Here is a 26042-nt window from a genome sequence, read left to right as displayed (position 1 = left end):
CAGCCAATTTCCTTCCAGTTTACTTAAATGGTAAGAATAGACACAAAACAGCCTCCTCCAGCCCTGACCCTGCAATTACACAAGAACTCCGACCACATTGATGGTACTCTTCATCTCCGTGAGTTTACTAATGGTATGTCATTTCTGACACCTTGAAAAATTTAGGATGTATCTTTCATGGGCCGACAGCAATTATTTTCTTTAAAAAATAATAAAAAAATAAATTCTGATTAACTTTCACGACAAGGAAAACACTGCTAGTCAGGATGGTTTCAACGCCACGTTATTTCAAATTTTCTACCGTCCCCGTCCCCCGCCCCCCCCGGTGCTGCTGCTCCCGGGGGGCGAAGGCACGGCGGCAGCCCCTTACATAGGCGCCGTCGGCCGCGGGGAGCGCCGTCCCGTCACGCGTGGGGGGTCTGCCTTCCGCAGGGCAACCCGGGGCGCCGGCTGCGCCCGCCGCCGCCCCTCGGCACCGGGCCCCGCCGCTTCGCCGTCGCAGCGGTTGTTGTTGTTGTTGTTGTTGTTATTATTCGTAGTAATTCCCACTGGTAGCCGCGCCCCGCGCCGGGGTGACTCGAGGCCACGCAAGCCCCGGCCCAAGGCCCGCGTCCGCCCCACCGCGGGGTTTCCGCACCCTAAAAAGCCACCCCCCGGGCCCCCGGCGCGCAGACGCGAGTTAAACCCGCCGGCGGGAGCGCGGAGCCCGCCGGCCCGCACCGGGGCCGGGCCGCAGGCCTGGAGGCCGGCGCCGCGGGATGGCGGCCGCGGGAGGCGGAGGGCGGGGGAGGCTCGCCCGGGCGGCGCCAGCATGGAGGGGCCGGGAGGGGAGGGGGGGTCCCCGGGGCAGCCGCTCCGCTTCGGGGGCGCACGCCGAGCCCCGAGCGGCGCTTCGCGGCCGAGCTGCGGCGGAGGCGGCGGCAGGAGGAGCCGCAGGGAGCCGAGCGCCGCCGCGCCTCCCCCCGCCCGCCGCCGCCGCGGCCACCACCCCTACCCGCGCCGGCTCGCCTCGCCCGGCAGCGGCCCCCGGCCCGCCCGGCGGCTCCGGCCCCGGCGGGCGGCTGGTCCGAGGCGGCGGGCAGCGGCGGCGGCGCGCTCCCTTCCGCCTTTTCCTGGGTCTCTCTCGGGCAGTGACGTGACGTGCTGACGGCGGGCCCGGCCCGGGGAGCTTGGCCGCTTCCACTCAGCTCCGAGCTCGGCCCCTCCCTCCCCTCCCGCCCGCCCGCCCCGCCGCAGCCGCCGCCGCCGCCGCCGCGCTCGGCCCAGTCGCGCTGAGAGAGGCCGCGCCGAGGCGAGCGCCGCCGCCCGCCATCCGCACGGTAAGCAGCCCCGGGGCTGGGCCCCGCCGCCCGGCCCGGCCCGGGCCTTCCCCTGCCCGCACCAGGCCGCAGCGCAGGCCCCGAGGAGGCCGCAGCTAGGCCGCGCCAGGGCTCCGGCAGAAGAGCGGGCCGCAGGGCCCTGGCCGGTGGGTTCCGCATTCCCGGTGCGGCCCTGGGCAGCGGGGGCGGCGGCGTGAGGGGAGCGGAAGCGGAGGGGGGTGGTTGCGGGCCCGGGGGGAGGCGGGCGAGGTCGGTGCCAGGCCCCGGGCCCGGCCGAGGGGGGTTCGGAGAGTGTCTGGAGGAGGAGACAAAATGGCGGCGCGCGGGGGGGGGAGGCGGAGGGCGCCGGGCGCCATCTTGAATTAATCGCTCGCCATAGCCCGTGCCTCCGCGCAGGCCGGGCCGGGCCGGAGGGGGGAGCCCCTGGCCCCGCTCATCGCAGCGCCGGGCTGCAGGCTCTGGAGAGGGAGAGCCTGTAGCCTCCCCACCCCCGCTTCTCCCTCCTCTCCCCCGCCTCTCCCTCCTCCCCGCCTCGGCGCCTGCCAGCCCGCGAGTCGCAGGGGAGCTCGGCGCTTTCCGGCCCGTGGCAGCTTCCCGTGCGGCCGCGCCAGGGCTGCCAGCCGTGCGCCCTCCTGCCGCGGCCCGGCGCGCCAGCCCCGCAAGCGCCTCGTCCCGGCCGGCCGTGACTTTGGGCAGCGCTGGTTGGGCGGCAGCGGGGGTTCGCCCTCAGCCTCCTTCGCCCAGCCGCCCGCGGGGAGCCGGGTGCGGAGGCGCGGGGCCCTCTCACCCCCTCGGGGCCCTTCTTCGGTGCTGGCTTCTCCCTGTCCTGCGGGGCCCACACCTGCGTGGAAGGTAGTTTCAGAGGGGGGCCTGGAACTGGTTATTTCCCTCATTTAGGTTTCGTTGAGAACTAGCTTAGGTGTCGTCTGATGCACAACATCCCTATGAAATCTGGAGGAAGCCCATTTCTTTAACCAGTTTCTGCAAAGCCCCACACCACTGAAGTACAACAAAGAGGAAAAGACTTGAGATTTTTTACGAAATCGCAGTGAAAACAACAGTACTGATTCTCCTGCCAAAACTGAGGGAGATGCATCGAGAAATAAACAGCTAAATGATTACACTGTCACATTTGTAAAATCGTTTTTATTCTACCACTTATTCACCTAGTAATAATGGGGGTTATTTCCAAGACAAGAATTAGGTACTACAGGAGTATTAATTATTTTTTTTTTACCTTTCATGTGTGTGTGATTGAGAGCGTGTGTGTACATTGCATTTTCCGTAAGTGGGTCATGTAGGGAGAGTTGTGACACTGCAGCAATAGTGTAGACAACCCACAGTTGTCTCATAACCACGGCAAAGCTTTGGGTAGCTCGGGGCTCTAACCCAGTTGGGACATGCAAGGCGTGCTGCAGTTGTTAATGTGATGTAGCAAGGCATGATGGGAACATGGTTATGGTTGTACACTAAGTCATCTCAGCGTAGGCAGGGCCCGGGGTTTGGCTGTGGGGAATTTTTGCTATTTATGCCTTGATTTTTCTGGGAAGGGGCAGAATTTTGCTGCATGGGTAATTTGGTTTATGCTCTTACTGCAAATAAATAGATGTACTGTTCTTTCCTTAGAAGTAGGCAAAGGGCTATCCTATGTTTCTTTGTCATAAGGATCGTTTTTTTGAAGTTCCCCTTTTTTCCAGTTTTTGTTTTGGTGAGAGCAGAGACACTGACAGTTTCTGTGGCGTATAAAAGCTCTTTCTTCTAAGGACCTATTTTTAAAGTTCTCTCTCTAAAACGTGACAGCTCTTCTATTTCTTTTTATTTCATCTTGATTAGCTTGATAGGCCTATTGAGTCAAGGATTTCTAATGTGGCAAGACAAGTGCACTGTCCATGTTGCTTCTCTTGACTGTACTCAAGGTTTGATTTATGGAAAATACTAATTTTTATTTTGGAAGGTTATTATATTGCTAATAGCTTAATACCATTTCTTCCATGAATATATAATTTTCCGTCAGTCCTTCCACTTGAAAATACTGATTTTCATAAAACCAAAACCAGCCAAGTCTCTGAATAAATAGGTAAAAATCAATTTGTAAGAAATAACTTTACAAACAGAATTATGCGTATTTCAGAGCTCTCTTAATTCTTGATCCACATGAAGTTGGCATAGACCCAAGCAGAGTAAAAGATGTAGATGTTTAGCTCTGTTTTAGAGGTATAAAACCTGGTTTGAGCTGCCTGGGCTTTTTCTGTGGTAGTGGTAGAGGAACAGTTACTGAATTACTGTGATTTGGACAAAAAGCCATGTAGGTTTGGGTGTTGAGGAGGACTAAGTGTAGGAATGGCTGGGTACCTGCTTCTCTTTGAGAGTTTAGGTTCCCAAACCGGAACTGAAAATTGCTCCTGTCCGCTTCAGTGCCAGAACCTGCTCCTGCGGTAAGTGATGGCTGGAATATTTAGAAAGAACTGGGAGAAGTTTCAGCCCTTCTTGAAATCTTGCAGGAAAATGAACTGCTGGCATTGCTTCTTAGCTTTATGGTACCACAGAGCTTAGGGTGCTTGCCAAGAAATTTGAAGGTGTTCATTGTGGTGCCTGCAACAAGAAGTTCTGGTATTTCTCATGTTGCAGAACAGTGCTTTCAATACAGAACCATGTGGCATACCTTCCTTTGTGTGTAGCTGAATCTTGGGCCCCCTGTGCTTGGCCCACTGCTCAGAAGAAGAGCGAGCAGGAGGAAACGCAGTATTTTCTCATCTACTGGTTAGAATGTTCAAACCCCGAAACAAATTTTGGGAATTTTTTAGGGATTCCCCCCCTTGCCTGGACAAGTGCCTTGAAATGCCCTTTTGCCTGCAGATTTTGATGTAGACACTTTTATCATTATAGATAGTTAAATCCTGTTTTAAACACCTGCATCTTCTTCTAGTCCTTCTGCAGCAAATGTATGTGGGAGTGGCATCTGTGCCCCTTACTGGAGCACTTTTAAAGTCTTTATGGCCCTGCCCAGGGGTAAGAATTTGTGTATATTAATTTGTTGGCTGGATCTGGGTGCAAAAGCGAGTTACAGGAAAACTTCCTTAGGAGGACAGTCATTCAGGGTTGGGTTTGCTTCTTTGGAATAGATACCCAAGCGTAAATCTGTGGCCTTGTTAAGACTCAGTCTTGAAAACCGATGTGCCCAGAAAACTTCCTCAGTTTGTGTAGAACCTGAGCCTTTGTTTCGCAGGTATATTATGCCCCTGTAGGTGAAAAAACCTTACCAATACAGAAGAGGTCATGCTGTTACGCAGAGTGTGCAGTTGAAGGTCTGCTGGGTTGTTGCTGCTGGTGGCAGTGTCTATGCAGCTACACCGTCATGAACACTGCAGAGACTTGTTTCAGCATCTGTCACCTGGAATCTGGGCAGCAGTGAGAGTAGCAGTGAAGAGATGGCGTCAGCAGGTGCATTATGGAAGCTGGGAAGTAGTGGTGGCAGCCTCTGGGTCTCTTGGGTGAAGAAGATAGAAGAACAGTGAAGGAGAGTCACAGTCATACAGTGAGGAATCTGGGGAGAGGATAGAATAGAGAAAGTACATGCATGAATCATAAGTAGTAGGAATTTGTCATGGAGTGTTGGTCAGGTGGCTAATGAAAGCAGGAAGTGGAGAAAACGAATGCCAGTTCTTCCAGTAGCTGGTGGCAAACTGGCACTTCAGGCTGGTTGGGTCCCAGCTGATCAGAGGCTAATAGGTGTGATAATACAGTCCTCAAAAACACGGGCAGAAACAGTGTCTTGACTTTCCCAGAGAGCTGGACAGCAAGGGTTGTCCTCTTATGTCTCTGTTGCCCAAGGAGAGAAGCAATTTATTTCCACCAACCCTTAATCCCCCATGCCTCCTCCAAAAAAACTCCCTCTGAATTGCTGATACAGCGTTTGCTACAAATTGATGAGTAGCATGGTCTTGTGTTAATGATGGGGGTATGCTGTAGTGATGAAATGAGCAGGTGAGGAGGTAATGAACATAATACATGTACAGGCATGGAAGAAGTTGGAAAAGAAGCAATAGGAAAGAAACTGAAGACTGGAGGCAACGCAGAAAAGAGGACAAGATAAATAGGAAAGACATCCGTAGTAATTAGCTAGGTGTATAGTGAAAAGATGGAAGTAAACCAATTTGGGTATGAATAATTCTTCCTTAAATGACTGTATTAAACCTTGTTATTCGGTTCTTGGGTTTGTGACGTGGCAGAAGTTGATTGCCATCAGTCAAGCTATGTCTTGATCTGAGGCTGAGAAGTGCTTTTCCTCTGCTCTTGATTCTGATAAAAGCATGGATGTGAAGAGCTGTTCCTGTTAATAGTGGGTGCTTCTGACAGAAACGCTTGACAGTCAGAATAATTGTGAGGTGATTTGTGTCCAGCTGGACACCACAATGATTTGTTAGTGCAGCGGTCTTTAAAATATAGGGGCCTTCCAACTGAACATCACACAAATACGGGACCCCTTGGAAAATTATTAGACTGCACCTGCTTTTCCTCCAGTTCAATTTCTGGCTATGTTCTTCCCTCAACTTGTAAAAATACATTGTCTGATATGTAAATTAGGTGGTTAGCTGTGAAGAGTTGAGAAAAGTTGAGCTAGAAAAATGGTGAACTCTAGAAAATACTTGCTACAGATTATGAACGTAGCTTTGTGTTTTGGAGTAGTTATTTTTTTCATTTGTATAGCTGCTTCCCCCATGAAGACGTAATTAATAGAAATGTTGGTTGACGTAGTTCAGAAAGGTTATGATTCTCATGGAAACCTTGGGCAGAATTGTAATGTTTTCTCTATGTCTTTCGTGAAAGTATCCCAGGAATGGGGAGATTCTGCCTGTCACTATGAAAAATGTTTGGAGGAAGGAGAAACAGCTTTCACTTGTACAGAAACACAAGCAGAAATGTGTAGCAACTTTCTGTTGCCCTTTACTGGGTTCTGCACTTAGGAAACTAGTTTGACTAAGTGCAAGGGAGTAGTACAAGTTTGTTAGATCCCATTGTACCCAGCTAGGTTTGCCTGATCCTAATTATAATGCACATATGTAAGCAGCAAAATTTAGATTGCAGTTTCAGCTTTTAGCAAGTATTTTAACTTGGAGGTCTTGTTTGGGTCCTTTATTAAGAAGATTTAAAATTTAAGTTGTTATTATGCATTATGCAATGTATGTTATATAGTGAAGAAATGTGGAGGTATTCTGTTCAGAGAAATTTGGTAGAATATGACATTTGGTAATTTTTCAGAACTGGTGGTACTTTTTTAATACAAAAACAAATAGGTACTTTGTCCTGAGGCAGGAATTTTAAAGATTCACCCATCTGGAGTTTGAAAACATATTATGTTAATTTCTGGAAGCCATTTACATTGATGATTTCAATTTCTATAGTGATATATGAGTCAATTTCTCCTGACTGCCCAACTACGAACACAGGGGACATTAAAAGCAGTGTTCATTTCAGATATTGGCTGTTAACCTTTAATTTACCTTGTTGAGCATTGTTGATTTGACATTGTGGTATTCCCCACCATCCAAAAAAGACTTGTGTGTGAATTTGTCTAAGCTTTCTTTTTTTTTTTTTTTTTTTTTTTTTTTTTTTTTTTTTGGTAGGATTATAAGGAAATAATATTTTCATATCCCTTTATCAGCTGATTCTGTGTTTGTGGAGCTGTGGGGTTCTGAGAAACAGACCTAGAGTGTTGGAGCTCAGACTCCTATTATTCAGACCCTGGGTGTTTGGTCTTCTAGAGCAGTATTTCTGGAATCCCAGAGGTACCCTGAGTAGAGTCTGGTCCATCTTAAAGTCAAGAGGTGTTACGTGTTAACTTCACACAAACAGAATTTTTGCTTTTCAGTGCACAGGCAGAGGCAGCTTTCATATTGTAATACAAGGTAAAATAACCTTTCTTCTTTACCTTCTACAGACACTGTGACTGATGAGAGTTAAAGGCCATGGATGAAGATGGGCTTGAATTGCAGCCACATGAGCCAAATGCATTTTTTGATCCAACAGGTCTGTCAGGAGATAATATGTAGATAAGAGCATTCACATTAGACGCAGTTCACTGTGTTTATTTTGTCTTTGCTTACGAGTACTATGCTGCATCAATGCTTTCGTATAGAGTAGTCGCTTATGAATTTTGGTTATTCTTATTGCTCAGAGCAATATGAATGAGCTACTGTTCTGTCAAGTAATAGTTTGGATATTGGGGAACAGTCTAAAAATTGGTAATCTTTTCCAGGAGAGGAAATGTTCGTCTTAGTTAGCATCTACTGAGGACTTGCTTTATGGCTCCGCATATATCTGCCTGTCTTAATTTCTTGTAGGCTATTATGCCTGTTTTACAAAATTGCAGCATAGTGTAAAAATTGAAGTAAAATAGAAGTAACTTCAATTATTAACCACCTCGTCTAATTAGTTTTACAATTTAACTGCTATTTTAATTATGTTTTTCAGGAGCTGATGCAGCACATATGGATGGAGATCAGATTGTTGTGGAAGTACAGGAAACAGTATTTGTTTCAGATGTAGTCGACTCAGATATAACCGTGCATAATTTTGTTCCTGATGATCCAGATTCTGTAGTAATCCAAGATGTCATTGAGGATGTTGTTATTGAGGATGTTCAGTGCCCAGATATCATGGAGGAACCAGACGTATCTGAAACTGTCATTATTCCCGAACAAGTGCTGGACACGGACGTAGCGGAAGAGGTTTCTTTGGCTCATTGCACTGTCCCAGATGATGTTTTAGCTTCTGACATAACAGCAGAAGCAATGTCTATACCAGAACATGTACTGACAAGTGAGTCAATGCATGTACCTGAAGTTGGACATGTAGAACATGTAGTTCATGACAATGTTGAAGAAGCAGATATTGTCACTGATACTCTGGGAACAGATGTTGTTTCTGAGGAAGTCTTGGTGGCAGACTGTGCATCAGAGGCAGTGATTGATGCCAATGGAATCCCTGTAGAACATCAAGACGAAAAGGGCAACTGTGAAGATTACCTTATGATTTCCTGTAAGTGTTGGGGTAAAGCCATCAAAATTCCTATGATGTGGGCCTGGGTGGTGCTTTGAAATATCTGAGGGAGGGCTTACAACAGTACCAAACCCATCTGCATCATTTAATAAAATGCAAATCTCACAAATGTACTCAAATGAGGGTATTTTTAGGAACATGTACCAGCTAAAAATTCTGGTGAAACTAATGGAGAGAAATACTGGCAAATGCATGTCTGATTATAAATTATTTCTGTAGCTTTTTGTAGCATAGGAACAAAGGATTAAGAATTCAAGTAATCTAAATGCCATATACTTACTAAGAAATGAAAGAAAATAAACGTGACGTTGTTAGAAAACATGTATATGCAGGTTACTAAGATTACTGCCAAGACATTAAGAGAACAATCCCGATTTTTCATGGAAAAGGAAAAGTAAAAAGCCCTATTTTTTGAAAGTCCAAATGACAATTCTCGTTATCTTTTTTGCTAAGACCCCACCCCTTCCACCCTATTGGTAATTAGGTGCAAGCAACGATAATGGTTTTCTTTGCTGTTAGGATGCGTTTTCTTCTCTTGATTAAGCAAAGGGCAGAGGTATGCTGCTAACAAAAAGAGTAGCTGTTGCTGTTCATAGCTGAGAAGCAGCCATGAATATCTTAATCTTCCTTAGGAACAGTGCACAATCCATTTGAATCATAGTTGAAAAGACTTAGAGAATGGAGAAAAACAGAGTATGTAATCAATTCTTTTTCTACAGAGGATATCAATTTGTGTGAACTGGAGCTTACTCTAAATATGTTACTTACAATGATTACTCAGTGCAGCACCTAGACATCAGAGTGTCACTGCTGAACACTTGTTTGTCATTGAAATAGAAAAGCGTTGTTAGGCTGTTTGTTTAATTGCTATTTCAAGCACTTTAATTTTGTCTAGCATTAAATGACTCCATTGATGAGGTATACTTCATGCTCTGCTTCAGTTACCTTTATTTCTTTTTGCTTTTTCTTTCCTTTTTTTTTTTTTTAACTTTGGACACTTTTTTGAAATGTATAATAACTTGTTTTAATTTTATATTCTGTACTCATCGATTTTAATGTTGCTTCTCCTTACCTAGGATCACTGCATTTCTTAATTTATCATCTCTTGAGTTCCTTGAGTAACCTTGTGCAGCCATGTTTTGAGTTTATATGAGGTACAGTTAATTCTCTATTATCTGGGAAAACAATTAAATGGGATAATGCAAAATATGGATAACACAAAATAATGTAAAATTAAGCTGCAAGACCAAACTGAAGTGAAATAGGTCAGGGATGTTGCTCTCTGAAATAGTATTTATCCAAACTGATAAATGCACTCTGTACATTATGGTACAGATAAAATTTCCAGATTCTGGACCTGAGTTAGATCAGATGAAAGCAGCTCAAATGCTTCCGCACCTGCAAAGTTAGGCAACAGAGTGGATAATCCACCTATGGATAATTGAGACCTGACTGTGTAAAGACTCTGGTGGTGATCCTTACCTCTTTCTTATACCCAACTGTAGCTCTTTAAGATGCTGTTGCTCCTGTCTCTGCTCAACCTTCCTCTGCAGGTTCTTGTCCTGCAGCATGGGGAGATGAATGAGGCCTCTGGGGCTGCTGTCATAGGAACACCTTGCAGACTGTGTTTGTGTAAATTCAAGTGAGAAGGGTGTGTAGATATATCTCCCATTCAGCTACTCTCAGTGTCTAAATGAGGACAGAATGTTTTGGTAGATGCCATATTGCGTGATCCCTAAAATACTCACCTAGCTAGGAAGTCTTCTTAGATGTACCAGTCATTAACGGGTGGTAACTGGCAGAAAGCACAGGAATTGGATTGTGCAGTTGTGCTGGGATATTTTAAGTTTTTAGTCATGTATTTCTGCGGTTTAGGTTCAGAACTTTAAATAAGCCAGCATTTAAAACGGTCGTTGGGCTACAAAACATGCATCCTTTCTATTTGTGTTTAAAATGTTAATTACGTTCTACGATTCTTTTTAAAACAGAAATTCCCTGTTACCACCTACTGTGTTTAAAGCCTGCATAACAAGTTCTTCTGGTTGTGAAGTCAGAGTCTAGTGCTTTTCCACCAAGTTAAGACTATCTTGCCAAATAGTCTCTTCCTTGTATGGAAAACATTATTTGAATTAATTTCCTTTTTTTTTTCCATTGGTGGTGTATGTGTTTATTGATCTGTTGACTGTCTCATTTCTTCAGTTGACCTTAGTATTAGTGGTTTTTAAAAGTTAGTAACATTAAGCCTAGTTTTTTATTTTTTATCTTAACTTGTAAATAGGTGCTTGATTCTGGCAAACATCCCTGAACTGCTGGGGCAGATATTGGAATGTAATCTTGTCTGCCATTACAGTAGTCAAATGTAGCTGCTTCCCAGATCTAGGAGTTAGATTGTGTTCTTCAGGATGCTTTTGCCTGTCTTTGTTTAGCTAGTTAATTGCAAAGCAGGAGATGACACTTTGTGTTCCTTCTGTTGTAGGTTTCTCAGTCTGTATTCTTCAATGAAAGTTATTGGCAGATTTGCTATCTTCTTCCTATCTTGTGGCTCCCTCTAAGCATTTCCGGTTTTGTTCCTAATGGACTGGGTCTACATAGATTTTCTTAATATAGGGTAATTTTCTTAGCTTTATCCATCCTGTTTTGGAATGACTAATCCATTTGTAGATTTTTAAATGTTGTGTTTCTACCTTCTTGGTTTCACTTGGTTTGGCTTTTCAAAGTGTACAGGCCCTGTGGGTTTCATTCTGTCACTTTGCTTCGGTAAACTCAGTATTTTATTTTTCTTTTCCCATTTAGATTTAATTTAGCTTATGTGTTGATAGGTCTTTCCTTTTTTCATTTCCAAGATAATGTTTCTTGGCACAGCTTATATTATCACTTACCTTTTCATGTACTCGCCTTTTTCGTGTCTTTGCCCTTAAGCTTCATTTTTCATCCATGGTAGGTTTGGGACACTTACGGCAGAGCAGAATTCGATATTCATTCAACAAGGAATGCAAATTACTACGAGTTAGTAGCTTGAAAAGGGTTCAAGGAGGTCTGATAAATCAGTTTTTCTTTCACGTGTGCCATTACAAGCCAGCTCCTGAATTTGGTCAGGAAAGGATAGGTTGCCTTCTCGCTCACACTGGTACTAATCATTTGCTAGCAGATTTTAAGATTTGAAAATCATTTATCCATAAGAGAGACAGTAGTGGTGAGATTAGCTATTGTTTGGCAAAGCAACATCAACCCCCACCCTGCATTTACTAACCATGGAAAGTAGTGCCTTAACACCTGGCCATAAGATGGAAATTAAGATTTTTGCTTGTCTTGATTTCATTCAGTTTGGCCAAGTAAGACACATCCTCTGGCATGAACTAGTTCCATAAGACAAGAAGTTGTACTCTGGTATATTTATTTAATTGCAGTAAAAATGGTGAGGCACAGATGAGATTTGATGAGGGAAAGGCAGTCTTACAAAGTTTAAGTTGTAGTTTAGGAAGTTAAATGATGTTTGCACATACAGGGGCTTTGTTATATCCATCTGTATCCTTACTTTGCTCCGAGTTAGACCTGGCTGTTGTTTACTATATCGGAATTAACACTTGCCGTGTCAGGAATCAGAACCCATGGTACTCAAAGAAAGAAAATAATGGTTATACCTTTTCATAGGTCTAGGTGAAACCTATCTTTCTCATTCTTAATGGATGTTGTAAATTGAAAGCGTTGGATCTGATCAACAAAGCCATAAAGTGCATGCCTTGGTTAGGGCCATCCAGTAGACTTCTAGTCAACAAAACAAAATGGTTTTGTTTGGTTGTTCGGGGTTTTTTTCTTCTTTAGCATAAATCTCTCCTTCTTTTTCCCTGGAGTTTCTTAAAGATGCAAGAAATCATGTTTTCCTTTCTGCGAGGTAGAACTTGCTGCCATGCTTCTGCCTGACTGCTGCAATGGCACCAGCAGTTGTTGCAGCCAAGGCCGCTCAGGATGTCACTATGAGAGGTGATGGAGATGAAAGTTCCCTTGGGCTGAGTGATGTCCTGGAGCTTAGTTTGATTTGTGTGCTGGGGAGAGTAGGAGGAGGACAAATGTTAGACAGCAGTTTGGAGCTCAGGAAGTTCTCTTCTGCTAGATTGCCGCCCTGAGGGGAGCTTCAGATGCATAGGGTATGTTGTTGCTCCTGTGTAATGGCAATGGCATTAAAAGCAAAATAGAACAGATTTCTGTTTTCTCACAGGTTAGGAAACGTGCTTTGATGTTTAAGAAATAACTGGATGGTAAAAATAACTTCTCTGGTGGACTAGGAATTCTCTGTTATCAAGTGAAGTACAAGTAAAATGTTTCTATCACAGATGACTGAACAAAGTCTGTCTGGGGAATACAGCATGCTTTTAATCTATTTTAGAGAAAACAGAATAGTTAGCAGTGGCCTTTTTCATTAAAAATAGTTAAATAGGGTTGTTTATTTTGTAAGCGGGTATGACAAGCATTTTTTTAGCAGCAAAGAGAATTATTTGGGAACATACAGGTTGACAGAATAGATGGCTCATGTCTAATAGCTCCATAGACAGATTTTAAGATCTGCTAAACTGGTATAGAGACAGACTTTTTCTTAGAATGTTTGTAAGAATTGTTTTGGTGCGTTATATAGCAATGAGCAGCATGTACTTGAAAAAGATAGAAGGTTTCTTAGTACTGAAGTGAATGTTATCTTTTACAATCCTTTTATTTTCCTCATTAATGCCATGTAGAGGAGAAATGGTAGCAAAAAATAAATGTACATGCTTATAGAAACCATTAAATACAGTTACAGATACTTGCATTTTTCTGGTTAGGAATAAAAGACTGCAAGGCTACAAAGTCTGTGTCTGCTGATGCATTAAATACTGGATATAAAAAACTAAAAAAAAAAAAATTCTTATGGAAAATGTATTTGTTGTACCGTTTAAGCGAATGCGGTATGCAAGATCTTGGGCTAGCATATGGTCCTATATGGGGCGACTGGCCTCAGCTGGGTTTTAAATAGTGTTTTTATTTTATTTATCAATGCACAGGATCTTGTTTCTGTCCCAGAACTGTCATTGGACATATTTAATAGGAGGGTAAATATATAGGAGATAATTATTTGTTTGATATAATAGTTTATGACATTATATGTTTTTTTATTAGATGTAATATTTTCTAGGAGGCAAATGCTGTCATCATGATAGAACACATATTAAACAATCTGTTGTTAAAGTTGCCTGATCTTTTATTTCTCTGCTCTACTCTCTCTTTTTTTTTTTTAATCTGTTGGTCTCTTTCTGTTGATTTCTTTGTAATGTAAATGTTAATTAGGCAGGCTTTAAATAGGCCATGTCTTTCATGTTGTATTATATCTTTCGTGTCTGTGCTTTTAATAAAAATTAAAGCATTATCTTTATGTGGCAGCAATTATTGCAACATTGGAGAAGCACATACATAGTTGTTTCTTGCACGTCATAGTATGCAAAGAGCAGGCTGCTCTAATCAGTGAAGTCTGTGAGGAATGTCAGCAAACTAACCATAGAATGCATTTTTGCAATTTGTGTAAAATAATGTTGTGTCTGTTACTTCTTCGGGGTTTTTTTCTTTTCTTTTTTGTTTTTAACTTGGAGAATTAATCTGAATCCACTTGTTTACTGAAGTAAAGCTACCAGCTAGTAGAGGGGGAAAAAATATCTTACATTTAAACTTTTTAGTGTTCAGTTAATAACTAATTAAATGCACAAGGTATGAGAGCACTGGAATAATGCTAGTCTGAACTTTGTTTGAGCATGTGACTTGTGATTAATTTAGTAACTGCCCAGTGTCTCTACTTGAAAGGAAGTGGTATCTTACAAGCTTAACTAATATTTTAAGTACTTCTGGGTTGGGTTTTTTTTTTTGTTATTTCAAAGAGAAGCAGTGTGAGAGAAGATCAGTCATGCATGGTATTTGTGGGATCCCTTGATAGGCTGTGAATTTGAATGAAAAATTCAAACATCATCATCAGAGTTCCAATTTCAAACATTGATCAGTGAAGTATTTATGAATATCATTTGCTCTGATTGTGAGACTGAGGTATGTGGAGAATGCAGAAACATTGGGAAAGAGTTAAATGGAAATAAAATTCATAAATGCTGCCAGAGCATCAGTGAATCAGTATAGATTAATGCTTATGTAGCCATAGGACAAAAATGCTATGTGAAAATGGTACTTTGTGTGATAGATACCCATTCTTTTTCACTTGTTTGTCTCCTCTGATTTTTATCTTTTTTTCTACCTTTTTCTTTCCATCCCTTTTTTCTTCCTGTTACCTCTTTGCTGCTATACTGCAAATACTATTACTTTTCAAGCCCTTCAAGGACTTTAGTAGCATTATCACCTGTCAAGAGAAAAAATTTTTCCTTTTGGATCAGAAAAGTTACCCTAATAATCCTATGCATCAGTTTCTTTACATTTCAATGGCACTGTTGAAAACTATTTAAACTAGTTGTTAAATTTTAAACCCACTGTTGAATATAGAGGGAAATCAGGGAATAAACTCTAGATTGTGCAACTTTTTTTTAAAATCATGTTTAAAAGATGACTTTGAACCTTGGACAACTTATTTCAAAGAGTAAATGGAGCATTTTTTTAAGATCTAGAGTTCTGTTGTGTGAATATTATCAATGGGTACTTCCGTATAGGCATGGAAGTAAAAAACTGGTTAAAAGAAACCAGCTTGTTTCATATGGTGCACGTAGGTTTGTTTCTGTCTTGATTGCTTCAGCCATAATTTTCCTTCCTTGAGTGTGTTCCAGCATCAGTTGGGCTTGGTGGCAGACTTCCCCTTTGGCTTCAGCAGTGTAAAATCAGTCTACGCTGATTTAAAAGCCTTCCAAGTACACGTGCGTGACACTGGGAACAGCCATGTTAAAGGAGAACAACTATATAAATCTAGCGTAGGAACGAAAGCAAGTTTTCTTTTTGTGAGAGTTCTAGTGACATTTGGGTTTTCATGCATATGCCAAAGAATTTATGAAAGTCTGCTCAATAACTGAATACACGTACTGCGGAGCTACGTTGTTAACGTGATTCAAAAAAACATCTTAAGGTTTTTACTTTTGAAATGCTTTGGGGTTTCAGCTACAAGATTTTCTGTTGTCCCATGACACAAGTAATTTTTAAAACATCTTACTGCTTGAAACATTCTTGATGGTAGTCATTGATCATAAACTTGGCGTAAGAGTGTTTAATATTTTTTCTGCTGTTCTTGGTGTGGAGAGAAGTAGACTAACATTTCAGTGCTTCATAATTTAATGTTATTCGTATTTTTTTTTTAATAATTGTGCCTGGTTGAGAAATTGTACATAAATACAGTTATGTTTGATACATGAGACAGAACATGTGCTAGTTTATCTAATTTAAAGGCTAATTTATTGACTTCATGGCACAAAAATAATAGTTATAAAATTTTGGGCTTTTTTTTTTAAAGTAGATCTTAAAGCAGATAGAAGAAAGTTGCGGTTACTGAGTAGTAAAACTATGATTTCGTAATGAGAGTAGTTTAATGAATGCCAGTAAAATGAGCATGCTTTATTAAGTATTTTTTGTATGTGCTAGGCATTGTAGTTAAAAATTCTACAGCATTTATGGAATGGTTCTTATACTTCCTTTAGTATAAATGTCATGTCTTGTTGTCATGAATTAAAGTTGTGCATGGCTCTGAGGGAGCCACGTCAGCCTCCAAAAGTGACTTTATGAGCAATAAAGAAACAAATTAGAAAAGCATGCTGTCGTGTTAAGAATTCTTAAGTAATTTCAACACTCTAGAAACTTCTGGCACTTCTGAAACTGGGAGATTCTCTGAAGGCGTTGCGATGCTGGATTTGATTTTCATGAAGACATTTAGTGTGTATTTCTTGAAAATCCATGCTTGTTGAAGTAAAATGGTGTGTGTGCGCACACATGCCTGTGTAGAGTGTGTCTTAAACATCAGAAATGTGTTCCTCATAAAGCTGGCTGTTAGCCATGTTTATGTGGGAGGCCTGTGCAAGTTATGGCAATTCAGGCTGAAGCGTGGTGTTGGTGCACTTCTGAAAGCAGGAGAACAAAATGTAAGACAATAGGAAGGAGAGTATGTAGGGCTACAGTATAAAATCCAGTGCAAGTCCCTTTCGGTAAGGGTACTATGAACAATCGGTTGAGTAAGTTCATCAGTGTTGTAGTGTCAGGTCAGTGCTTTGACACTGTGCTGGATCCCTCAGCTGTTGAGTCAGTGAGGAAAGCGGAGGGGTTTCTTCCTGTAGTTTTCATTTAGGTTTCCTCTCCAGTCGGTTGAAGAAGCATCAGTAACACCACTTTGCAAGGAACCAGGAGGCAGTAGTACGGCTTGCGTTAGAGACAGGGTTGAGCAATAGATAACGCTTTTCAAAAAAACCCAGTTAATAGCTTATTAGTTGTGAAGGAGAAAGCAATTAAAACCAAGAATAAGTGAAATTATGCCACAGAGTAAGTACTAATATGCAGTTTCTTTCTACCATCATCTTGCTGCGGATCACTGTTTCCCTGTTAGCATTGCTTGGTGTGGTGCTCATGTTTCTAGTCATATCACTGCAGTACTCTTGCACTTCCCCCTTAAGTAGAAGAATCAGCTTGAATTTATTTTTGTGTTTACTGTCATTATTTTCAAGGATATGAAAAAAATATTTATGGGTAGGTTCTTTGTCACAATCTTTAAATTTTAAACTGCTTCCAAATTTGAGTAATGAAGTCTTTCATATATGTCTGTCTGTATATGACTGGATAATTATGATAACTTGTTTTTGTAGTGGATGATGCTGGTAAGATAGAACATGAAGGTTCTGCTGAAATTACCATGGAAGCAGAGTCAGAAAGTGGCTCTTGTAAAGTGGATGGCATTTGTCCAGAAGTCATCAAGGTGTATATATTCAAAGCAGATCCCGGAGAAGATGATTTAGGTAAAATACGCTCATTTTAGAATACTCCAACCTGACATTTGAAGTTCTGTGAGAGGGATTGTGGTTTCTTTCAAGTCATCTGTAAAGAGCTGTGGGTCTAATGTTAAAGAGTGACAAAGTTTGAATTTTCTGCGGTTTAGCACAGAATTTTAACAAAGTGTATTTAAAATATTTTGGTCTGGTCTTTTCCATTAGGGGGCACAGTAGACATTGTGGAGAGCGAGCCAGAGAATGACCACGCAGTTGGATTACTTGATCAAAATAGCAGTATTCGTATTCCAAGGGAGAAAATGGTTTACATGACCGTAAATGATTCTCAGCATGAAGATGAAGACTTAAGTAAGTAGGTGGCTTTCATTTGGGAGCAGGGGTTTTTACTTTCAGTGGTGCAGTGTTCCTATTAATTTTTTCTTGACTTCTTTTTCTCTTAGATGTTGCAGAAATAGCTGATGAAGTTTACATGGAAGTGATTGTAGGAGAGGAGGATGCAGCAGTGGCCCATGAACAGCAAATTGATGACACTGAAATTAAAACTTTCATGCCTATAGCTTGGGCAGCAGCTTATGGTAGGTAAATACTCAGAGAATTCTTCCTGATGACACTGTCTATAGCAGAATGTTGGGGATTGTTTTTTGGATGTGGAGTATTTGTGCTTTTGTGTTTCTTTTTAAAGTTTTAGTGTAAGAATGGTTTCTTGGCATAATGAGCTTTAAAAAGAGAAGACGAGAACCTATAAGGCAGGCTGCTTCTTACTCCTATTTTAACAGGCATTTTCCTTTATATTTTCATGATGTGGATGAGTTTTCAGCTGAAAAATTGCATCTCAAGTACATCTGTCCTTTAGAGTTTTAGGACCCAGTAATAGCTGTCTTGGGAATAGAACTGAATATTTTTATTTGTCAAAGGGGAAGCAGATGGGAATATGTAACAGTGAAAAGCAACACTGACCTCTAGCTTGATATAAGTGCTTTCTAGAAGGAACATATAAATATGTGATTTCACTAATGGAAATAATTCATCAACAAAAAAAGAAGCTGGAGGGAGACATCTTAAAATTATAGCAGAACCTTGAGAATATTTCCAGTATGCAAACCCAGTTTTCTTAATTGTTAGTATCTGAGCACCAACTGGTGCACAAACTGATTACGTAAACTGGTAGACCAAAATCTCATCTTAGAAATGTTTCCATATTGCCCTTTTCTCCTAAACAAAGCAGAAGAAATAGTGGAGTAGAGGACAAAACTTAGGTTATATGTCTGTGTGGTGTGGATTGTGGTGATGGTGCCAGCGAGGTGAATGGCAGGGAAGTGCTGAGGATGCGATGGGGGCTGGAAACAGGGATGTAAGTCAAGGGAGGGCAAGCTTTCAGGGAGCAGTGTGTGTTCAAAGTTGTTTCGGAGATGGATGGTAGCATACCCAGAGCCTTATCTTTGGCCATACAGCGGTGAGCACAGTTTCAGTGGAGCAGAAAGGACAGAAGCCAGGTTGAGAGGGACTTAAAAATGAAATGAAGTGAACTTGAAACAACAGTTGTAGACTAAACATTCAGTCATTTTGGAGGAGGAGGAGGAGAAGAGTGTATTAAGAACGGGGAGATGGAATTGAGATGAGAATTTAAGAATGTGGGCAACGGTGGAATTGACTGTTTTGTCAGCAGTAAGCAACCTAGCACGCAAGGTGAGAGGTGGCAGGAAGGGGAAGAAATAATAAAGCATAAAGCCATGAAAATGGCAGAGGTTTGTCTGCATTTCTTGGAACTCTTCTGCATTTAAAGAGGGTTTAAGAACAGGTAACAATGGCATCTTGAAATGGGAAATTTGTTTGGTTGCTGTATTATAGCAAAGCCCAGTCCCACTGTGCTTTATATTCCAGCAAGTTTTTACAGTTTTATTCTAGTATTAGAAAATGTTTGAGGCCTGTTTTGTGTTGCACTCTAGGACTGTTCATGCACCTGTTGCAAACTGAGCTTCTACATGTAAGACGTGAAACAGGTTTTTGCTTTCAACGTTTGTCACTTGTCACGTTTGCTGTTCAACACTTGAGCTAGCATATAGATCAAAATCTTCAGGCTCTGCACTTGCCTGCCTGGCTCTGAGTCCTCTTACGTTAATCACGAATATTCATTCATTCTCAGCACTCTACAAAGGGAACAGTTATTGAGCATGTTGAACTTTCTTCCACTTCAGTCTTTCTGTCTGTCTTGTGAGCTTCGCTTTGACTAGAAACTGTTGCTTTCTATTGATTCAGTAAAAACTTAACCACGAAATTTATTATTAAACTTTACTTAGGCCCTTAAATCACCAAGGTTAAACTGATTGCCAGTAAATACCTCCCCGAATATATAGATATATTTAGTTGTAATTTTCATGTTTGTTTTACATCCAGTGATAGCATTTGTGTATTAAACGTGAAGCTCTGTGAGGCAAACAATTGCTTCCTTCTTTCTATTACACAATACTGAACATGTTCTTTGTTCCCACTAGAAAGAATTTGTAAGTGTACTAGGTGTGCAGATATTAAGTAGTGTACTTTGTGTGCAAATTTATGAGCTGTTCAGAATGATTCTTTGATTGCAGTTCCAGTTCTGAAACTTGGTCTATGAGAAACTTCAGTCAGGTGAATTCAGATGTCCAGAAGCGAGTGGGAGCTCACGCAGGAATGTATTTCAGGACTGAGAAGAAAATCAGGCACAGTAAATACTGCAACATGCTGTTGTTTACTGATGTTAAAACATTTTGGGCATAATTAGCAGCCAGAGAAATGCAAACCCCCCCTGCATTTAAAGGAGAACTCTTTGTGAAATGGAAAACCATTAATTCCTGTAAATTGTGTACTCCTGTAAAAGTAGGTTGGCAAAGGCAGTGCTTCCAGGTTCATAATGCCAAACATATTCCATAAGTTACATACAAAGTTTTGCAGCTCATCCTGTACATTATTATGGTTTGATTAAATGTCCAGATAATGGTTCATAATTTCTGTTCTTATCATTGTAGAGTTTGTTGCTCGAATAATTTGTAGAGTGATGACAGTAGGTAACTTTTTTTAACTTTTCTAAGGTAATAATAATGATGGCATTGAAAGTCGGAATGGCACTGCAAGTGCTCTTTTGCACATAGATGAGTCAGCTGGACTTGGGAGACTGGCGAAGCAAAAACCAAAGAAAAAAAGGAGACCTGAGTCTAGGCAGTATCAAACAGGTGAGTATCTGGTGGCTGGCCTTACTCTCATTCCTCCAGGTGCTTATTCATGAACAAATGTTCTTTGCTGGTAGCATGTGCAGTGTCTTATAAAAAATGGTGGTTATTTTGGGAACTATTTTGTTGACTACACTTTTACCTCATAAATGAGCGCATATTGTATTTTTAAGTTTTTTATATAAATAGTTGGTTTGGGTTGTGGGTGGTGTTTTTAAAGGAAACCATCTCTGACATAGGAGAAAATCAGTGTCATAGCAAAAGGTTAAAAATGTATATACTTAATTTGCCATGCCAATTTTAATGTTTATTTAAACTTTTTAAAAGGTGATGTTAGATAAACAGTGCTCTGTAATAGTACTTTTTAAAAACCCTTTTTGACTTTATTGAAAATACATAGAATAATACATTTCATTTTATCAGCCTAATAAGCTAACTGGAAAATCTAAACATTATATATTACATTTGGTAGTGTAACATCTATACCTTTTTCTGTTTTCATTGTGAAATAAATTGCCTTGACACTCACACCAGAGTTCTTACTTGTATCTGTAAGAACAGATGTGCTGCTTTGGCATTCTTTGGTTTCTGCTGTTACCATGTTATGGTGTGAATGCTTTGGTCTGATGAAGTTGAAAAAGCACATGGCTGTTTTCTTCAGTAGCCTTGCCTTAAATGACACTAACAGTTTCTTTCCAAGTTGTGACTTAACTGTAGGAGTTCTCCTTGTCTAGCACTGAATCAGAACACCAGGCAAATTTTAATCTTAAAGTTTGCTTTTTCTATTTCCACCTACCTACTCAGTTCTCCTTCTAAAACATTTTTGGAAAACAGAACTTTTTAGCATGCCTAGACCAATTCAGGGTAAACAAATCGGGCTGATGGATGAGTGCAAATAAGTTCCAAAGCGTTGAGGTGCCCTTATGTGAAATGTGTTCTCATTGATTCCTGCTTGATACCTCTTCGGATTTTAACTGTGACAGATGGCACAAGAAGGAGGTGTTAGTTTGGGGACGTGAAATGTAGTCAGTGGTTGGTGATTAAGCTGCCAAATTAAACTTTTATCTACAGATTCATGGAAAGTGAAGGAAAATCATGTGCTATGCTTACTATGCAATACTCGGTGTTGGCTGCTGTTCTTTGCACCAGTGTCAGTTCCTGTCTGTATTTAATGTGTGAACTCAGTCTTTCAGAGTAGAATTATTTGAGGTGAAGAACAGCTGGGTTACGCTTTGGTTGTCTCTATCAAAAAACAGTATTTCCTTTCTGCTAATAATAAAAATGAAGTAGTAATTCCTTCCATTTCTTCTACCTAACCCAGTAACAAGCTTGTTTATTACATAGTAAAGCGTTACGCATCTTATCTTAATAATTAACCTTATTGTTAAGGTTGAAATACAACTTCTATTGAAGTGTAATATTGTTGTGTATTATTGATGAAGGTTTTTTTGTTGTTTTTCAGCAATAATCATTGGCCCTGATGGTCATCCATTGACAGTCTACCCCTGCATGATTTGTGGAAAGAAGTTTAAATCTAGAGGTTTCTTGAAAAGGCACATGAAAAACCATCCAGAGCACCTTCTTACTAAGAAGAAATACAGATGCACAGACTGTGATTACACTACGAATAAAAAAATAAGTTTACATAACCACTTGGAGAGTCATAAGCTGACCAACAAAACAGAAAAGCTTATTGAGTGCGATGAGTGTGGGAAAAGCTTCTCTCATGCAGGAACTTTATTCACGCACAAGATGGTGCACAGGGACAAAGGAGTTAATAAAATGCACAAGTGCAAATTCTGCGATTATGAGACAGCAGAACAAGGATTACTGAGTCATCACCTTTTAGCTGTCCACAGCAAGAACTTTCCTCATATTTGCGTGGAGTGTGGCAAAGGATTTCGCCATCCATCAGAGCTCAAGAAGCACATGCGAATCCACACTGGTGAAAAACCGTACCAGTGCCAATATTGTGAATACCGATCTGCCGACTCTTCTAACTTGAAAACTCATGTAAAGACTAAACACAGTAAGGAAACGCCATTCAAGTGTGATATTTGTTTCCAGACTTTTCCAGATACCAAAGAGCTACAGCAGCATACGCTTATGCATCAAGAAAGTAAAACACATCAGTGTTTGCATTGTGACCATAAGAGCTCAAACTCAAGTGATCTGAAACGACACATAATTTCAGTCCACACAAAAGACTATCCTCATAAGTGTGATATGTGTGATAAAGGCTTTCATAGGCCTTCGGAACTGAAAAAACATGTGGCAGCTCACAAGGGTAAAAAATTGCACCAGTGCAGACATTGTGACTTTAAGATTGCAGATCCATTCATTCTGAGTCGCCACATACTCTCAGTTCACACAAAGGATCTTCCTTTCAGGTGCAAGAGATGTAGAAAGGGCTTTAGGCAACAAAACGAGCTGAAAAAACACATGAAAACACACAGTGGCAGGAAAGTTTATCAGTGTGAGTACTGTGAGTATAGTACTACAGACGCCTCAGGCTTCAAACGCCACGTTATTTCCATTCATACAAAAGACTACCCTCACCGTTGTGAGTATTGCAAGAAAGGTTTCCGAAGGCCTTCAGAGAAGAACCAGCACATTATGCGGCATCATAAAGATGTTGGGCTGCCTTAAAGTCTCTTTCACAGACTTATGGCTGGAATTATAAAGGAATTTTGCCTTTCAGGCAGTTAGCTTATTTTAAAGCCAATCACCTGCGATCACACACAAAAAAACAACAAAAAAAAACATACTGTGCATTTGATTTGTTGCTGTATAAAAATAGGATTATTGCTTCTAGTTGACTTTTATACCTTTTGTTCAATAGCGTGTTCTGAATTCTATTCAGTTTGTTTAATAAATGAAGAAAAGATGGCAACAATAAAGTTGCATTTAATAAAGTAAACCCTGTCTCTTACTGAATTTTTCAACCGTAATAGTTTATTTAAGTATATTTATCTTACTGACCTCGTTGATACTCACAGTGTCCATGTTAATGCAGTTTTGTCGTGAATTTTAAAAATATCAAATTTCTCTTGATAAAATTGTCAGAAGTGTGTATAAAATGGGGAATTGTGATGTTGAAGGTAAAAGTCACTAGGGCCCACCTGATTGTCTTGTTTTGACTATACAGACTTTGTGGCAGGTTAACTATTTTCCATTTGAGGAGTTACACTTCTAACTTTATTGCAGAAAACCATTCTGCATTTTACTTCAGGTTTCAGGGAGAAGAAGTTTTAAAAAAAAGGTTTGGGGCATTTGTTACCTATCTTTGACAATTTTGAAAGTATGCTCAAATATTACATTTATTGTTCTGTGCTTCTTTGTCTTTGGAAGGTTTTGCGTGTTACAAATGGTTTGGGTTTTTACGATTTACTACTGTCTTAATGTTGGAAACGTAAAATACTGTTCCATTTGCAGAGTTAATGGGTCACAACTGTCTGTACGTGCTGGTAAACGTACTTCAAACTTAATGCTTTTATGTGTATTAGTATTTCGTTGAAAGAGCTGTTTGTGGTTCAAGTCACATTTTTGATTGTGAGTTGTTTTAGAATGAAATTTAAGTCCAAGAGGTGCCTCGATTTTGGAAGTGAGATCTTTACAGTGAGAGAGAGCTTCAGAGGGGGATGGAGGGGAGCAGATGTGTTCATAAGGAGTAGAGATGTTTTAATGTAGATATCCTTAATAAGAAAAGTAACTTAATGATAGTAACAGGACTGTTTCTAAATTGAGTGTTTTTCCTGAGCTGTTAGCAGCTGTGTTAATCTGTTGCTTATTAATTAGTACAGTATCCAGAATTAACCTGGTTCTTTTAATCTGTTTATAAACAGCTGGGAGAACATTACAATTATTACATGTAATTTTGCCACCTGAAGACTATTATAAAATAGTGCCATATCATTTGCTAATTGCAGCATAAATGTACCAGGCACGAAGTCACGCACCTTAACAACAACCGTGAAGTGAAAAAAACAAACTGTTTAATTACGTGCCAGATTTTAGGACCAGGCCCCGCTCCCCTTGCTCAAATTCCCACTGAAGCCACTGGTTGAGGACAGATTGCAGAAATTCGGGCCCGGCTGCCTGCCAGATGAGGATAGATGTGTAACCAGCAGTTCCCAAAGGAGGAAGGGTTCAGAGGCTGGCCCAGTGTTGGCTCTTGTTTCTGGGCAGGTAAACGTCCTGTTGAAGTCAAACAGGACTTCTAGTGGTGATGTCAGGTTTGGAGTGATAAAGGGACAGAGGTTTCCTTGCAGATGTGTGTCTTTGAAGCCTTTTGTATTTTGTTTTGTTACCGAGCCCTGCTCCTGTCGCTCAGCCCTTCTGTTTCACTGTGAGCCAAAATACTCGTGTTTGATTTGCAGTTCAGGAGAGTCAAATGCCGTGTCACTACCTTTATTGTATGATGTTTTTTTCTTTTGATGCCTGCTTGCTAGTGCCCCCAGATTTGTCCAACGTGCTCTTGTATAATACTGCTAAGAGGCCGTGGCCCCTTAGCACGTAATACCTAGATGTGCTGCACTGTGCCTTCATTGAAATCCCCGGTGAATCAGTGGGTTTTGTACATGGCCGTAGCCGTCTGCCTGTTGCCTACTGATTGCCAAATCAGACGCAGTAAAACCCAGTAGAGATTTTCCATTTGTGTCTTGCAAAGTACCCTCCTGCCACTTTTTTCCCCTCCTCTTACCTTCAAGCATTTTCTAACTGGAAACCTGAAAATTGTACAAAATCTGCATAAATTCCCGTGTCATCGCTGAGGATGTTAGCCATTTTGAACTTTATTTTTTAAATAAGCTGAAAGACGAAGAACACAATTTTACACATTTTCTTTCTCTTACGTAGCCTGGAATCATACACACTTTTTTTTTTTAAAGCACAATGTTGAATTTTTTTTTTTTTAATAATTAAGGGTTTGGTCAAGTGGATTTTGTAAAATGTATTTGTCTGTATAAAGAGAAAATGAAATTATTGTTAATGTACTGACATTAGTTACAGGTTAGTTTTAATTCTTAAATAATTTGCTTAGCAAATGCTATAAAATGGATGTTTCAGTTTAATGTTTTAAAGGTACAGATTTTTACAAGGACATTATATAAATTATTGTTCTGTAGAAAATACCCTGTTAAATATTGTATACGTCCTTCCCTCTGTACACTTTGTAAAAAAGACAAAAGAAAAAAACAAAATACATAGACTCATATAGGGATGTGTGACATTACTGTAATTGTGTACTTGATAATAACGTGAAAAAATAAAATTCAAAATATTTTCCTTTTAATGAATGTTTAGTCTATTTGATGCCGGTACTGAGGTCAAGCATTGTTCTGAGGCACACGGTCATCTGCAACTCCAGAGCAAACTTCAGCTTATTTTACTGCTCCCTGTTTTACCAGCTCATTTTGTCTAGTGCTGGGGCACGGGGGAGTCCATCCCTTACGTGGTTGAAATGTACAAGAAAGCCTGCACAAGCAAAAGGCAGGGCTGGCAGGACTTTGAAATCCATTTCAATGCCT

At 40.9% G+C, this 26042-nt stretch overlaps 1 protein-coding gene across 3 annotated transcripts; it reads left to right on the top strand.

The window, feature by feature from the left end:
* Positions 1-43: 43 nt before the first annotated feature.
* Positions 44-25807, top strand: ZFX (zinc finger protein X-linked). Of its 3 annotated transcripts, none has more exons than XM_040582498.1 (8): positions 44-133; positions 7258-7346; positions 7791-8357; positions 17171-17320; positions 17516-17659; positions 17752-17886; positions 20377-20517; positions 21977-25807. In XM_040582498.1, the coding sequence occupies exons 2-8, from the start codon at positions 7286-7288 to the stop codon at positions 23161-23163; spliced, it is 2385 nt and encodes a 794-aa protein (XP_040438432.1). In that variant the 5' UTR covers positions 44-133; positions 7258-7285; the 3' UTR covers positions 23164-25807. The 3 variants fall into 3 exon arrangements, with proteins under 3 accessions (XP_040438432.1, XP_040438431.1, XP_040438433.1); XM_040582497.1 differs by lacking the exon at positions 44-133 and adding an exon at positions 1249-1319; XM_040582499.1 differs by lacking the exons at positions 44-133; positions 7258-7346 and adding an exon at positions 9455-9532 and having other exon boundaries at positions 8272-8357.
* Positions 25808-26042: the final 235 nt, after the last annotated feature.

Source organism: Falco naumanni, chromosome 2 (assembly GCF_017639655.2).
Source record: "Falco naumanni isolate bFalNau1 chromosome 2, bFalNau1.pat, whole genome shotgun sequence".
NCBI classification, from domain to species: domain Eukaryota; kingdom Metazoa; phylum Chordata; class Aves; order Falconiformes; family Falconidae; genus Falco; species Falco naumanni.
This window is presented reverse-complemented; position numbering and strand designations above follow the sequence as displayed.